The 16,572-nt window shown below is 42.7% G+C and overlaps 1 protein-coding gene across 2 annotated transcripts in view; it reads right to left on the bottom strand.

Annotated features, from left to right (window-relative positions):
* The window catches only part of LOC132406051 (ephrin-A5-like), a 428,645-nt gene that overhangs the window by 51,798 nt on the left and 360,275 nt on the right, over nt 1-16,572 (bottom strand). For both annotated transcript variants that reach the window (XM_059991231.1, XM_059991232.1), the window contains exon 2: nt 6,489-6,781. In XM_059991231.1, the coding sequence (XP_059847214.1) occupies nt 6,489-6,781 (293 nt within the window). The remainder of the gene's footprint in view (nt 1-6,488; nt 6,782-16,572) is intronic.

Genomic DNA, 16,572 nt, shown 5'->3' with positions numbered 1-16,572 from the left:
TAACGGGACATCAGGCATCACTCTTCAAATTATTCCATATTGAAAATGAGCAAAATGCACGCCACAGTGTCTCTCTAAATTGTGTTGCAACAAAGAAAGTTCTGTGACTGTTGTCATACACGCAGTCGGCTAATAACTTGCACCAAGCCAGCTTTACGAATAGCTGCATCATAATGATGGGAGTTTTATTGTGCTATAGAAGAAGGGATAAAAATTGGTCAGGGCATGGAGAAAATAAAGGCAAGTTTGATTCTCAGTGAAGGGAGAAAGGAAGAAAAGGACATGCTAATAGGATGAAAAGAAGTAGGAAGAGGCTCATGTAAAGCATAAATGCTGGAATAGATCAGCCTGTAATTTTAATGTAATTCAGCCTTTTGTATTCAAAAGCCTGTCTTTGGACCAGGAAGAGGGGAAGACTGAATTGAAAGGTCTACACTGTGGACGAAAGAATGGATCGAGAGGTTGACAGGGCAAACAGTGGTTCATGAGCTCCACACAGTGGGAGAATGAATACCAGATCAAAAGGTCAAGACAGTTAGATTGAACTTTGGGTCAAAGAGTCTACATGGTGAGGTGGAACCTTCAATCAAAAACTCTGCACAGCATAGAGTGTTTTGGTTGATGAAGTCCATGCGGTGGGAATGAAGATTCGATTAAAAGGTCCAGACAGTGGAAGTGCATTTCCACGTCAGGAGACATCAGCCCTGACAATAAATGCTTCTTCGTGAGATTTGCCCAGTGGGAGATAGAGGAAGTGGAGGGCAGAATGGGGATTCTTCCGTGGATTTTAATGTGTTTTTTCAACTTGTAACAAATTATTGTAAAGTTACTGCATCATTGCTTGTGGGTGCTTACTTGCTCACCAGAGGTACGAACAGTGTCTTACACTGTCTAGATCAGCAGACCCCCTCCAACCACCTACCTCACCGGCTGACTGATCAAATCCAAGAGATTGAGAGTAATGCAGTCTGTAAGGATGTAAACATACATATTCAATGAAGCCAGAATCAGATATGTCCAAGACATGTATTGGATTGAACTGTAAAATTGTTCTTTTCCTTGTAGTTTAACTTTCTTATAGCTTATTTGTATTTTTTACATAATTACCTCAAAGTACACAATAGTTCAGTGTGTTTTTAATGGTTGCAACTTCCTTCATATCTTTCTGGAAACAACTTAGTTTCAGTGGCGGGTATCGCATTACTTGAATAGGGGCTGTTGTATTGGTTCATTCAAGCAATGGAATTTGAATGAAATTTACAGCAACACACAGAAAATCATTCCCCTCCCCCCACCTTTACATTCTGGCATCTTCCCCCTTCCTTCTCTGTCCTGGAGAAGGGCGACTATCTATTCATTTCCATAGATGCTGCCTGATCTGCTGAGTTCCTTTAGCACTTTGTGTGTGTGTTCCTCCGTATTTCCAGCACCTGCAGGCATTTTCATGTTTATGATTGAAATTTACTGTTATCGGTAATCTGATATGAGGACCAAATCATGTTGGATCAGTCTCTCTGTCTATCTTTTTATCTTCATCTTCCTCCTTACACTCTGCTACCTTACTTTCCTTGTTTATTTGTTCACGTAGAACTTAATAAAAGCAGCCAGAAGCAACAAGTTTTGTGTCTCATTCATGACTTCCAAAGAACGTGGAATCAAAATCATCAGGATCTAAAATGTATGAGGAGGGTATGTGTGTGTATGTATATACAGGAGGGAGGAAAAGGAGTGCTTTGGTGCGATTGATTTGTTGCTGTTTTTCCGCTGAACGCTGCAGGTGTGATGTGTTGGCGCCAGAATGTGTGGTGACACTGCGAGCTACCCCACAGGTTGTGTTGGTTGTGAAAGCAAACAATGCATTTCACTGCACATTTCGAAGTACACGCAACAAAATAAATGAATCTAGTTCTGAATCTACTGTGAGGGACCCAGCTCCAATATAGGTAAGCTCATCCCTACAGTAACATCTGATCAGCTTGGCTCAGTGTGAAACCCATACATTCCTTCATCCCTCTCCTTCTCTCCTGCTAATGTGCTGCCTTTGTTGTTGATTGCAGTCCCAATCAGCAAAATCTTTCTTGCATCATTCACCTATCAGTCTAATATGTAGGTGACGGAGGGGCCTGCTGCTCTGGTGGGCATCACAGCTCAGCTTAGCATAGCTACCTCTCACTACATTCAGTGGCCACTTTTTTAGGTACCTCCTGTACTTAATAAAGTGTCCCCTGAGAGTGTGTCATGGCTTTCTGCTGCTGTAGCCCATCCACTTCAAGGTTTGATGTGCTGTACGTTTTACATACCACTGTTATAACGCATGGCCATTTGAGTTACTTTTGCCTTCCTGTCAGATTGAACGGCCATTCTCCTCTGACCTCTCTCATTAGCCAGGCATTTTCGCCCATGGAACTGCCATCATTGGATGCTTTCCCCCAGGAGATCAGCAGTTTCTGAGATCTCAAACCACATCATCTGGCACCAACAACCATTCCATGGTCAAAGTCACTTAGATCCCGTTTCTCCCCCATTCTGATGTTTGGTCAGAGCGCCGACTCAACCACTTGACCATGCCTGTGTGCTTTTATGCACTGAGTTGCTGCCATTGTTGGTTGATTAGATATTTGCATTAACGAGCAGGTGCACAGGCATACCCAATATAGTGGCTGCTGAGTGTACATTTCAGCTAGTAATTCCGTCCCTCAGCTGTGCTTGGATACAAGCAAAAAGAACTTCTGTTGCTCCACAGTGCCTTTCAATAAACGGGAAAAGTGTACTCAATTTCTTTCACCCTATTGTTATATCTGTTCAATCAGTGCAAACTACATTTAAAGAATTAATACTTCAGTAAACCATGCTTTGAAATGTATTTTACAATTGGTTTACCCTGAAAACTACAACGCAAAGGCTTGGGTTGTTTTCAAACCAACACATTAAGTGAATGCAAGATTACAGTTATAAAATTTTGATGTGGTATTGTGCTCCGGTTGTACCTATTTGTCAAGGCCCTGACAGCTCGCTTTAATTGGCAGCCCTCTTTGTGTGTTGTGACAATGGTTAAAATTTTGACTGAGCGTAGTTGTTGCAGCTAATGGCATAAATGACAACATCTAAAGCAAAATGTGTGTGTGTGTCTGGGTTTGATTAACCACAAAGACAGAGGCACAGACACCAGGGCTGCCTCTAGGCAATCAAGCCACCACAGAGATGAAGTGGGAAACTTCACTGAATGACGTTAAGTGCTTCAATTAGGGAGCATTTACATTCATTTATATCTTATAGACTTCCTACTTCATGTTATAACTGCTGTATAGAACAGAAACGTATCATTTCCCTGGCTTGCTGCTCTAAGTTAAATTGGCAAGAAATTCTAGTGCCCCTAAAGGTCAGCACTGCAGTGGAGACTAATTTATCAGTTTGGTCAACTGGGGCCAACCGCAAAAATAAGTTGGACACTTTTGAGATTGGGGAGGGAGGAGACAGGATGGCTGGAAGCCAAATTTCTCATTGGGTAGGAGGGGCATGGGGGCGAATTTCTGTAGAGGGGCCTGGGATTATGGCCAAGAATTATCATGGGATAATTCCAACCACAACCCTGTGAAACCACTGCATCCCCACAACTCATTAACTTCTACCCTAACCACGTGTCTTAGAAATGCGTGAGGAAACCCCTATGGTTACAGGGAGTCCGTAATGTGGATGTATCACAACCACAGGATCATGGGTATGGAATACGGTGAGAGTGAGGTCAATGGACTCAGACCTCCATCGGTCATCAGGTGGGGAGATCAAGGTCTTGGCTTCGGTGTGATGTTGGTACCAAGGTCATGAGGCTGGTGTAGTGTGGGGTCAAAGGTCAGAAAGCTGCATGGTGGGTCAAAACCTATGCATAATTTCTAGGTCAATGCACTTAGTTTAGAATTTACTAAAATAGTTAATTTTTAAAACTTTTAAACAGGAATGATTTATTATTCCAATTGTATGAACGTCCTACAACTTAAGTAAGGGATGAACCAATAGCAAAGTTTCACTGGAGGTATAGAGACTGAAATAAGAATTATGGTCACCCAACACCTCGACCTATAACTAGCCCTCTAAGTGTTTCCACACCACAATCTTTTCCCTTTTTGTTATCGTCCATTCACAATACTACTCCTCTTCATCCTCATCGGTCCATTTCTCCTCTGATTAACTTTGTTCCTCCAGGCAAGCGCTTTTCCCATCTCTCTTCATACTCACTTCTTCTGTCCATCTCTTCAACTTCCCTTCTTCCCTCCCCTATTTTCTCCACTCATTATTCCCATAGCTCTCTGTTCAACCCTCACTCTCTTCACCCACCACCCGCACGCACTGAAAAAAAACCCAGAAAAAAATTAGCTTTGTCACATTTACGTCGAAACATGTAAAAAATGGATTGTTTCGCACCAAACCAAATTCGTGAGGATTGTGCTAGGAGCAGCCTGCAAATTTCAGCACTGCATCCCCACAACTCATTAACTTTTACCCTAACCACGTGTCTTAGAAATGCGTGAGGAAACCCCTATGGTTACAGGGAGTCCGTAAAATCTCCTTAGAGACACAGTGGGAATTAAACCCTAATCGGTGATCGCAGGCGCTGTAAAATCATTACCCCTTAAAATTTTCCTTTTAATGTTTCCATTAGTTTCAGATCCATTCAAATTAATGCTTTTAAGACATTCTGGGATTACCAATAAAGCAGGAGCGGTAAATCAATAGCCATTATTAGCAGTGTATCTAAAAGAATTGGAAGAATACATGGATTCACACTATGTTAATGCTTTTATTTGATCAAGCTTTCAGATAGTAAATCGCTCATTTTATATATTTTAATTCTCAAGGTGTTTGCCATTGATTTGTAATAACATCGCTCCCTGCCCTGCTAAGCTCCAGGTGAACTCTGAACGACCGAGCGGTTCCTTCAGCGCTCTATAGAATCAAAGGATAGAAAATATGTTGCCAAGTCCCTCCAATATTTTGTGTGTGTGTTGCTCTGGATTTCCAGAATCTGCAGAAACTCTTGTGTTGCATATAGAAATATTCCCTATAGCATCAGTAAAACCACTGGAAATGTATCCCTAGCCATTAGCACTAAATAAAGAATGTCATAACGACTCCTGTTCAAGTCAGTGCCAAAATTCTCTCTATTGACTTCAACAAAAGTGAATTTTGCAAGTAGGGTTATTGTGCTTCTATATTTAATTTGACTTGTGAGGAATGAATTTCTAAGCAAATTGTAACACTACTCAGCCCATCTCTCATTCTATGATTTAGTTTTAGAGGCAGAGGGAAGCCTCTGGGCCCTGCTTAAAGGGTCATTCTATCTGCAAGTCCTGAGGTTTTATAATGGCTACTTAAACAATGGGAAGAGTTGGGGGCAGGGTAACCATCACATCCCATCAAAAGCCATACACTTACTCAACAAGCTGAACTATGAGGAAGATGTTAGATCCTAGGATGTCCACTAACACAAACACACAAGACATAAGAGTAAAATTAGGCCATTCAGTCCATTAAATCAGCTCCACTCTTTGATCATGGCTGATTTATTTTCCCTCTCAGACCCATTCTCCTGCCTTCTCTCTGTAATCTTTGACATCCTTACTAATCAATATCATATCAACCTCTGCTTTAAATATACCCAGTGACTTGGCCTCAACAATAACTGCCTGTGGCAATGATTTTCACAGATTTACCACCCTCTGGCTAAAGGAATTCCTCCTTATCTCTGTTCTAAAGGGACTTCCTTCTATTCCATGAGTGTGCCTTCCGATCCTAGTCTCTTCCACAATTGGAAGGATCCTTTCCATGCCTACTCTACCTCGGCCTTTCAATATCCAGTCGGTTTAAATTAAATCCCTCCTCATTCTTCTAAAATACAGTAAGTACAGGCCCAGAGCCATCAAATGCTCCTCATACATTAGGACTTTCATTCCTAGGATCATTCTCAGGTACCTTCTCTGCCCCCTCTCCAATCTAAGCACATACCTTCTGCTCATGATATTCCAAATACGGTCTGACCAACACCTTACAGCACAATGTGTAGCCACACATCTTGAGGACAAGTCACTCGGCTAAAGAACCATTGGATGGTTGATGATCTTAGAAGGATCTCAATGTCTCCACAGACAGGGTAAACGAGACTGGGCAAGCGGCATCAGAGGATGACTTCAAAACAATTCACTGATCTGCTTGTTAACAAGACATCTCAAGGACAGGATCTCAGATGCCAAAGAGTATTCATGTCACTTTGGTGAAATGTTTCAGTTCTCCAGCCACTTCTATATTGCTTGAACATTTTGCTTCTAGTACCCTTCTCTGGAGCAGCCCAAGCTTTGACCTCTTTCTGCATGTTAGAAGGAGTTTCTGACTTCAATAACTTGCCCTTCTCACATGTTTACAAACGCCACTACCCTGCTGACTTAAATCTGAAAAATTGTGGAGGGTCAGGTGAAATAATATGGGAATACACTCACATATATAATAATACTCGTTTCCAGGTCGAAATTCAAAGCCTAGGGAAAATGGTGTGAAGAGCTGGAACTTCTCGGAGAACTTCAGAGGACCATTCGGTGTGCGTGGCCTATTGCACTCCCAGCGCTTGAAGCCATTGTTCTTGTGGTCGCAGCTTCTGTAGCCGTCAAAATTCACCATGTAAAGGATGTAGCTCTCTGTCTTCTCCTCAGGTATGGAATCGTCGTAGTGGGGGCAGTAGATGTCGAGGTAGTCATTGATGCAGACGTCAACTGTATAATCCCCTCTGTGAAACCTAACAATGAGAAAAACAGTTCAGAAAATAGAATGAATTAAACCAAAGGCTATACAATTATTAAAACAATTCTCTCCAGATTGAGTCTTTCAGAACTCCAGTTAAACTTTGAGTATTACTGTTATGGGCCAGTAGCAACGTTCCTTCTATATATTTTTTTAATCCTGCGAGGACCGTCCATTGCTCTGAGCAGGAAACTTTTAAATGACCTGAAAACTGCATGGCACTTTAATAAAACATTGTATAGAGGAACGCTCCAGCCGTGCAGCAACAAAGGCTATGTGTGCGGGAAGATTTCAGTTACTGCGCAGCCACGCATCCTCTCAGCTTAGAGAGGACCACGGTCTGTAGACAGCATCACAATATTGAAGGCTTTCGTTCAGTTTCCACTCCTGAATTTTGAGGCTGTACACCACAGCAGTTGTTCAGATGCGATATTTAATACCCAAGCCCTCAGTATCAGAATCAGATTGTATTGCCACTGATAAATGTCATCAGATTTGTTGTTTTGTGGCAGCAGTACAGTGCAATACATAAAATATTATATCAATTATAATAAATATATATTTTTAAACATTAAATTAAGTGTAAACATCCATTCAGATGGATTTCAGTGATTTCAATGTTGGGCAGGATACTTTTAAATATAAGTGGAGTACCGTTGACCAGGTGGCCCTTTGGGCCTGCTCCATTATTCAATAAGATGATGAGCACCTCAAAGACTTGAGGATACAATGCAAGATGGCACTACAGTGCAGCATTGAGGGAGCCCCTATATTGTCTGAGGTGCTCCATTTCAGATGAGATCTGAACTAGATGTCACATCAGCTTTCTCAGATGGATGTAGATGATCCACTGGCAATACTGCAAACAAGAGCAAGGGCATTTTACTTGGTCATTTTTAGGAACTGATAATGAGAAAAACAGATTATCTGGTCAATGTCACAAGGTGGTATGACATACCAACAAGAGCTATACTTTTCATCAATTAATTAACATTAATCCTTAAGTTGATATTAATGTACTTTAGATGGTTCGATGATTCATTTCCAAGGACCTGTCGTGGGCCCAGCACGTAAGAGCAGTTACGTGCATATTTGCTCTTAATATGCAAACAGAAAGCATAGCAGAGCCTCGACTTCCTTAGAAGTTCACGAAGATTCGGCATGACATCTAAAAATTTGAGAAACTTCTATAGGTCTGTGGTGGAGAGTATATTGACTGGCTGCATCACAGACTGGCAAGGAAATAGCAACGTCCTTGAATGGCAAATCTAAAAAAAAGTAGGGGATCTGGCCCAGTCCATCACGGGTAAATCCATCAACACAATCGAGTACACCTACATGAAGCACTGCTGCTGGAAAGCAGCATTCATGGTCAGGGACACCCACTACCCAGGTCATGCTGTCTTCTCACTGCTGCCATCAGGGAGAAGATACAGGAGCCTCAGCACCCACACCACCAGGTTCAGGAACAGTTAATACCCCTCAACCATCAGGCTCTTGAACCAGAGAGGATAACTTCCCTCAACTTCACTTGCCCCACTACTGAACTGTCCCCATAACCTATGGACTTACTTTCAAGGACTTTTCATCTCATGTTCTCAATATTTATTGCTATTTATTTATTACTCTGATGTAATTTTTCCCTTTTTGTATTTGTCCAATTTGCTGTGCTTTACACACTGGTTGTCTGCCCTCTTTCATTGATTCAATTATGGTTATTAGATTTATTGAGTATGTCCACAAGAAAATGAATCTCAGAGTTGTATATGGTGACATATATGTACTCTGACAACAAATTTACTTTGAACTTTGTCGCGAGAGATGTATACAGATTCAGGTCTTTGTTTTTTTTTTCCACATCTTGCTGCTGCACCGCAGGACTGATTTGTTACAGTTCCTTAAAGATAATTCTCATGAAGCCGTCTAATTCAGACTTGGGCATTGACATTTTGGTGATGCTGTACCATGGATTATGACATTGCAAATAAAAACAGAAGTGCTGGAAAGAATCAGAAGGGCAGGCAGTATCTGCAGAGAGAGAAACACCACATTTCAGAACCAGCATTTCCCATTTTTATTTTAAATCAGCAACTTTTTGGGTTCAGCTTCAAGAAATTTGGCTGGGATTAGTAATCTTACTCAATGGGCACACAGGATAACAGATAAGAGAATTGCTCAGTAAACACACTCCTCACATGGTACCTTCCCCATCATATAGGGTGGAATATTTCATTTCTTTAGTAATACGGATCTGTAGGTGTGTATATGTTGTTTGTATACTGTATTTAAGGTAGATACTTCTGTTTATTTTGTAGTATAACTATAACTACATTGTGGGGTGCATCATATTCTAAATGACGTGTAGCCTTAAATTAACTTTGTAGGAATTACAGATGGTATGTCCTGGTGCCTATAAAACAGAGGGAGAGAGGGAGAGGGGGAAGGAGAGGGAGCGAGGGGCGGTGAGGGAGAGGGAGGGAGGGAGGGAGGGAGGGAGGGAGGGAGGGAGAGAGAGAGAGAGAGAGAGAGAGAGAGAGAGAGAGAGAGAGAGAGAGAGAGAGAGAGAGAGAGAGAGAGAGAGAGAGAGAGAGAGAGAGAGATTGATTGGAGCTGCCAGGAGTTCACACTGCACAAAAATGGAGTTCTTTGGAGCTATTATTGTCTTTTTTTGGTAGATTTCTTTCTGTATATATTGACATTTTTCTTTTCACTATTTTCATTAAGTTTTGTAAGTTTGATATTTGACAGACCTAGTAAATACCCTTGCATGGAAGCAACTCCAGCTTTTGTTTCTTTTGGTCACAACCCACATACTTAACGTGGTCAACAATGAATGTCATGTCATCACGATAGGATTCAATCAGGTGTTCAAGCCTCCTACTGTGATTTACCCCTCAGTAGTTTCCTGACACATGCCCAGGATTCTGACTCCAGACAAATAAGGAAGCTATCACAATTATGTATAAGATGTGGGTGCCATGGTCAAGGACAATATTTAATGCCCAGCCTAATCGATAAAGTTCTGTCACAGTTCTTTTGGCAGAAGTACTCCTTAATAATGTTAAGGAGGAAGTTCAAAGTTCAAACTCAATTTATTATCAATGTATTGTACGTATTTGTCACGGTACGCAACCCTGAAATTCATTGTCTTGCAAGCATTCACAGTAAAGACAAGACACACAACAGAATCAATGAAAGACTACACCCAACAGGGCGGACAACAATGTGCAAAAAAACCTGTGCCAACACAAATATATAGATAATATTATTAATAAAAGCAACAATATCAAATAAATATCGAGAACACGAGAAGAAGAGTCCTTGACAGAGATAAACACGAGAAAGCCTGAAGATACTGGAAATCCAAAGCAGCACACTAAATTCTGAAGGAACTCAGCAGGCCAGGTAGCATCTATGGAAAAGAATTAACGGTACACGTTCCAGGCTAAGATCCTTCTTTAGGACTGAAAAGGAAGGGAAAGATGCCAGAATACAAAGTGGGGTGGGGTGGGGGGGGGGAAGGTGATAGGTGAAGCCAGGCAGCTAGGAAGGATAAAGGGCTGGAGAAGAAGATATCTGACAGGAGAGGAGAGCGGACCATAAGAGAAAGGTAAGGATGAGGGGACCCAGGAGGCAGTTGAGACCAGTTCAGTGTTGGAGTGATGGTAGTTGTCCTCTCTCCTTCAGGATAAGTCTGTGAATCTGTGTAGAGGGGTATTTTCAGATGGTGCTCTTCTACTGCCTTTGTCCTACTTGGTGGCAGAGGCCATGTGTTCAGGGGGTGCGGCTGAGTTAGCCCAAGCAAGTCCATGTGATTGTCACATGTATATCAAAACACTGAAACAAGCTTTGAAATGCGTGGTTTGTGCAAAATCAGATCAGTGAGGATTAAGCTGCAAGCAGCCCACGAGAATAAATGATAGGGTGGTCGTATGGGCTGCTTATATTTCGATGGCATTGAGGTTGTTAAGTATGGCTGGAACTGCACAAGCCATATGGATGATGACAAGAACTTGGGAGAGTCAGGAGGATAAGTTTACCATGCAAGAGACTGGCCGTATCATGGCCTGGTATGGAAACACCAATGTCTTTGAATGGAAAATCCTACAAAAGGTCGTGGATTCTGTCCACTACATCATGGTTAAAGTCCTCCTAACCACTTAGCACATCTACATGAAATGCTGTCATAGGAAAGCAGCATCCATCATCAGAGATCCCCACCACCCAGGCCATGCTCTTACCTCGCTGCTGCCATCAGGTAGAAGATACACGAGCCTCAGGACTGATTCCTCCTGGTGCAAGAACAGCTACTTCACCATAACCATCAGGCTCTTGAACAAAATAGGATAACTACACTCACTTGCCCACAGCCAATAATCTCACTTTAAGTACTCTTTATCTCATGATTACACATTCTTGTTATTTATTGCTATTTATTTATATTTGCATTTTGTTGTCTTCTGCACTCTAGTTGATCTTTCATTGATCCTGTAGTAGTTACTATTCCACAGATTTGCTGAGAATGCCCACAGGAAAGTGAATCTCAGGGTCGTAAGCGGTGCCATATATGCACTTACATAATAAAAAATTACTTTGAACTTCAAGATTTTCATTCATAGAAAGTTGCATTTTGTAGGGTAGAGTTGGAAAGAGTTGGACACTGAGCTGCAGTTGGAAAGTTCTAAAGGGGAGTCTAAAGATATGCCTTAGAGAGGCTGTCATCGGTAGGGAGGGGGTGAAGGATTGAGGTGTGTTTTCTAACGAGCAGGTGCTTAACGATCACAGAGCCCGTCTCCTGTGGGAAGGCAAAGCAGAGAAAAGCAGTCATCTGGAGACACAGAAATGAAGAATGGATATCTGAGAGCAGGATACTCCAGACAGTCCAGCGCTGCAAGTCCCCATCTTCAAAGGCTTGGAAACATATTTGAATCTTGGGGGGGGGGGGGGCTACTTCCTTCTTCACAGAAGAACCCTCCACAGTTTGAATAAATAAATAAAATCAACTTGCTACAATTGGTGGATCAGTCACCACGGGTCAGAGGTGAACGGCGTAAGAATGACACTTCAAGCAGTTCTTTTTTTATGCATTGTAGTTAAATTTGGAATCTATTGCTTCTAAAAAGCAGTGAAATGGATTCAGAAACAGCCTTAAGGGCCATGGAAGAATAAAGATTTGCCGGTATATGCACTTAGTGTCAACTTTATTAGTGCACCTTATAAAGTGGTCACTCGAATGTATGCTCGTGGTCTTCTGATGCTGAAGTCCGTCTACTTCAAGGTTCGGTGTGTCGTGTGTTCAGAGAGGTTCTTTTGCACACCATTGTTGTCACACATGGTTGCTTGATTTACTGTTCCCTTCCTGTCAGCTTGAACCAGTTTGGCCATTCTCCTCTAACCTCTCTCGTTAACAAGGTATTTTCACCCACACAACTGATGCTCACTAGATTTTTGTTTTGGTTTCTACACCAGTCACTGTAAACTCTAGGGACTGCTGTGCATGAAAATCCCAGAAGATCAGTAGTTTCTGAAATAATCTGGCACCAACAATTATTCCATGGTCAAAATCACTTAGATCACATTTCTTCCCCATTCTGATTCCGATGTCTGGTCTGAACCACAACAGAACCTCTTGACCATGTCTACATACATTGAGTTGGTGCAACATGATCGGCTAATTGGCTGATCCAACGGGATCCCACTACCAAGCACATTTTTCCCTCCCCCGCCTTTCTGCTTTCTGCAGGGATCGCTCCCTACGCGACTCCCTTGTCCACTCGTTCCCCCCCCCCCCCCCCCATCCCTTCCCACTGATCTCCCTCCTGGCACTTATCCTTGTAAATGGAACAAGTGCTACATCTGCCCTTACACTTCCTCCCTCACCACCATTCAGGGCCCCAGACAGTCCTTCCAGGTGAGACGACACCTCACCTGTGAGTCAGCTGGTGTGGTATACTGCGTCCGGTGCTCCCGGTGTGGCCTTTTATATACTGGTGAGACCCGATGCAGACTGGGAGACCGTTTTGCTGAACACCTATGTTCGGTCCGCCAGAAAATGCAGAATCTCCCAGTGGCCACACATTTTAATTCCACATCCCATTCCTATTCTGATATATCTATCCATGGCCTCCTCTACTGTCAAAATTAATCCAAACTCAGGTTGGAGGAACAACACCTTACATACCGGCTGGGTAGTCTCCAACCTGATGGCATGAACATTGACTTCTCTAACTTCCTTTAATGCCCCTCCTCCCCTTCTTACCCCATCCCTGACATAATTAGTTGTTTGTTTTTTTTTTCTCTCTCTCTGCCCATCACTCTGCCTCTTCTCCATCTCCCTCTGGTGCTTCCCCCCCTCCCCCTTTCTTTCTCCCGAGGCCTCCCATCCCATGATCCTTTCCCTTCTCCAGCTCTGTATCACTTTCACCAATCACCTTTCCAGCTCTTAGCTTCATCCCACCCTCTCCGGTCTTCTATCATTTCACATTTCCCCCTCCCTCCACTACTTTCAAATCCCTTACTATCTTTCCTTTCAGTTAGTCCTGACAAAGGGTCTCGGCCCCAAACGTCAACAGTGCTTCTCCTTATAGGTGCTGCCTGGCCTGCTGTGTTCCACCAGCATTTTGTGTGTGTTGTTTGAATTTCCAGCATCTGCAGATTTCCTCGTGTTTGGCTAATTATTTATTTGCATTAACAAGCAGGTGTACAGATGTACCTAATAAAGTATCCACTAAGTAGATAAGGAGCCAGAGAAGTGGGACCAATGAGAGGGTCTTTGAAAGAGGCACTGAGTGTACATTTTTCCAGGTTAGGTGCTGGTAACTATCTGGCAGTTATTTACCCTTCCCTAATTGGGAGAAGCCAAGTCCAATTTCACTAGCTGAGAATCAGTTTGGGATTCAACTTAATCCACACAGCTCTGCAGACAACAGCAAGCAAAGACATTCCGTTCATATGTGAGCGCCTAGACCCAATAGGCTGTTAGGAAACTATCTGTCACGCAATTACAGGGCATGCACCATTTAATCCCCCCAAGTACGGTGCTTCTTTGAGCGCTTGCTCATTGAAGAGTTTGGCTCTCCTGTCAGTGTAACCAGTGAATGAAAAGGGAGAAGTGACTATGTATAATGAAAGGAGAGCCAGAGGCTGAGAGAAAGGGAATCAGGCATGGGTTACACACACTTACACATGATGCCGAAGTGCATATGGTTCATTTAACAGTTTAATACCGACAAAGCAGAACGAGGAGGCATTATTTATATCTCCAAGCAGCTCCTGAGATGGGAACTAGATCCCAGTGCTGTGCAGGTGTGTTCTGATTGATCAGCCGCATATTCAGTAGTTGAAAATGACTCCAGTTGCAGACAACAGGCTTTGAGGTCAGAAGGTGGTTATTTTTATCAAAGCCAATTAACAAGCAGCAGATGCAAAGGTAAGGGTAATATCGGAAGTGGGCTGACTGGAGGTGGAACAAGTGACGTGCGGTGAGTCTCCTGGTGTAACCAGAAGACCAGGTGGAAATGGTGGGTGGGCTCCCGTACGGCAGCTGCAGGATGCAAACCTGTTATGCACCAGGCTCAATTAATTTCTTCCGATGGGACCTGCCAGCACCCAGTGTTCAGGGGTTATTGGAGATTTCGGGTACCGTGTGCTAATGTATCGCACTAAAGCTTTTACCATAACAAAGCATCTGCAGCCTGCTAATGTTAAAAGGCAGCTGTCTTTACAACAGAGTGTTTGGCAAAACCGTTTCCCATTTGTTGTCAAACACATGGCTAGAGGACAAAAATTATTTACAAATGCGCTGTGTATCATCCCTCTGATGGCTTTATGAGAAAAAAATTGCCAAATCTTCCTTGAAAATAAAAAAAAACATTGCCAATGCTCAGCTGTTACAGAGGCTTTGGACAATCACCAAACACTTGCAGGGCCCGTCCTGTTGGATTGTCCCCTTGCTTCAAAGTCAGAAGACCATGGGCTCAAGTTGCATGTAAGTAAATAATCCATACAGTACTGACGGAGTGCAGCATTGTTTCAGGTACTTACATTTCAAATCCGTTAAACTGAAGACCCATCTGTTCTTATACTTCATGGATGATTCCACAAAGAAGACTCTGGGGATTCTACCATATGTCAAAGTCACCTGTTATCCTGAAACCAACATCTCTGTCCTTTTCAGAACCAAGTTAACTCGACTTGTGTTTCTGGCACTTCAATACCAACTATACATAAATGGCTGTGAAATGCTCTGGTACAGCTAAGATCAGGAAAGGTACATCATGAAAACAATTTTTTCACAAATTTGTTACTCTGACTTCAAAATATTTCGGCTTTCTATCACCTTCCTGCTTTTTTGTACTCTCATTAGAACTCAAGAGAGCAAAAGAAAGTCTCATTTAAAAAAAAGTGTAAGATTCTGGGCAGCTTAATATAGTGATGCTTTCCCTCACGGAAAGATCGAGAACTAGAGGAGGTAACACATTCAAGATGGAGATGAGAGTTGCCCTATATCAGTGGGTCGTGAATCTTTGCAATTTCCCAAAGAGTAACGGAGGTAGAACCTCTTGACTGTGCATGGTTTGTTTTATTTGTCACACTTACGTCGAAACAGCGAAACATACAGTGAAATGCGTCATTTGCTACCGACTGAGATATGCTGGGGGAAGCCCATAAGTGTCGCCGTTCTTCTGCTGCCAACATAGCACGTCCACAGCTTACTCACCCTCACCTGTAGCAAATCTTTAGAATGAATGGGAGGAAACTGGAGCACCCAGAGGAAACCCACTCAGTCACAAGGAGAACAGACGGCAGCAGGGAGTGAACCACAATTTTACAGCTGGTTCTGTAAAGGGTTATTCTAGCTGCTATGCTACCATGCCACCCTAGACAAATCATTGGAATATGGGGAGTTAAATATCACAGGGACAGGCAGCAAAGTGAAGTTGGGGCCAAATAGAATGGTAAACTGGTCCCACCTAGGCCTCAAAGCTCTAGATCTCCCACTCTTGATCTCTCACTCCTTCTTAAGGTATTCCTTAAACCCCAAACTACCAACCAAGCTTTTAGCTAACCAGCCTAATTTTTCTTCATCTGGTTTAGAGATATATGGTGTTTGATAATGTTTTACTGCACATTAAAAGCACTATATAAATGCAAATGTTGTTGCCGCACACGGTTAAACAGCCCTACTCATTCACACTAACTGCATGTTGCCCAAGGGAAGGAGTTTCCACAGTCTGAATCCAGGAGTAAATGATACAGAGATTAAAAATAGTAAACAAGTCTATATCAGATCGTCCATTATTGTGAAGCAATTCTAACCCAGGCAGTTCCAAGTTATTGAAGGAACAATGCTATAATCCACTGAAAACTATAATAGACAAAAGACAGTAGGTGCAGGAGTAGGCCATTCGGCCCTTCTAGCCAGCACCGCCATTCACTGTGATCATGGCTGATCATACACAATCAGTACCCCGTTCCTGCCCTCTCCCTATATTCCTTGACCCCGCTATCTATAAGAGCTCTATCTAACTCTCTCTTGAATGCATCCAGAGACTTGGCCTCCACTGCCTTCTGGGGCAGAGCATTCCACATATCCACCACTCTCTGGGTGAAAAAGTTTTTCCACATCTCTGTTCTAAATGGCCTACCCCTTATTCTTAAACTTTGGCCTCTAGTTCTGGACTCACCCATCAGCGGGAACATGCTTCCTGCCTCCAGTGTGTCCAATCCCTTAATAATCTTGTATGTTTCAATCAGATCCCCTCTCATCCTTCTAAATTCCAGTGT

The sequence above is a fragment of the Hypanus sabinus genome, chromosome 16 (assembly GCF_030144855.1).
Source record: "Hypanus sabinus isolate sHypSab1 chromosome 16, sHypSab1.hap1, whole genome shotgun sequence".
Lineage (NCBI taxonomy): Eukaryota > Metazoa > Chordata > Chondrichthyes > Myliobatiformes > Dasyatidae > Hypanus > Hypanus sabinus.
The sequence above is the reverse complement of the archived record's forward strand: the minus strand, read 5'-3'. Positions and strand labels throughout refer to the sequence as shown.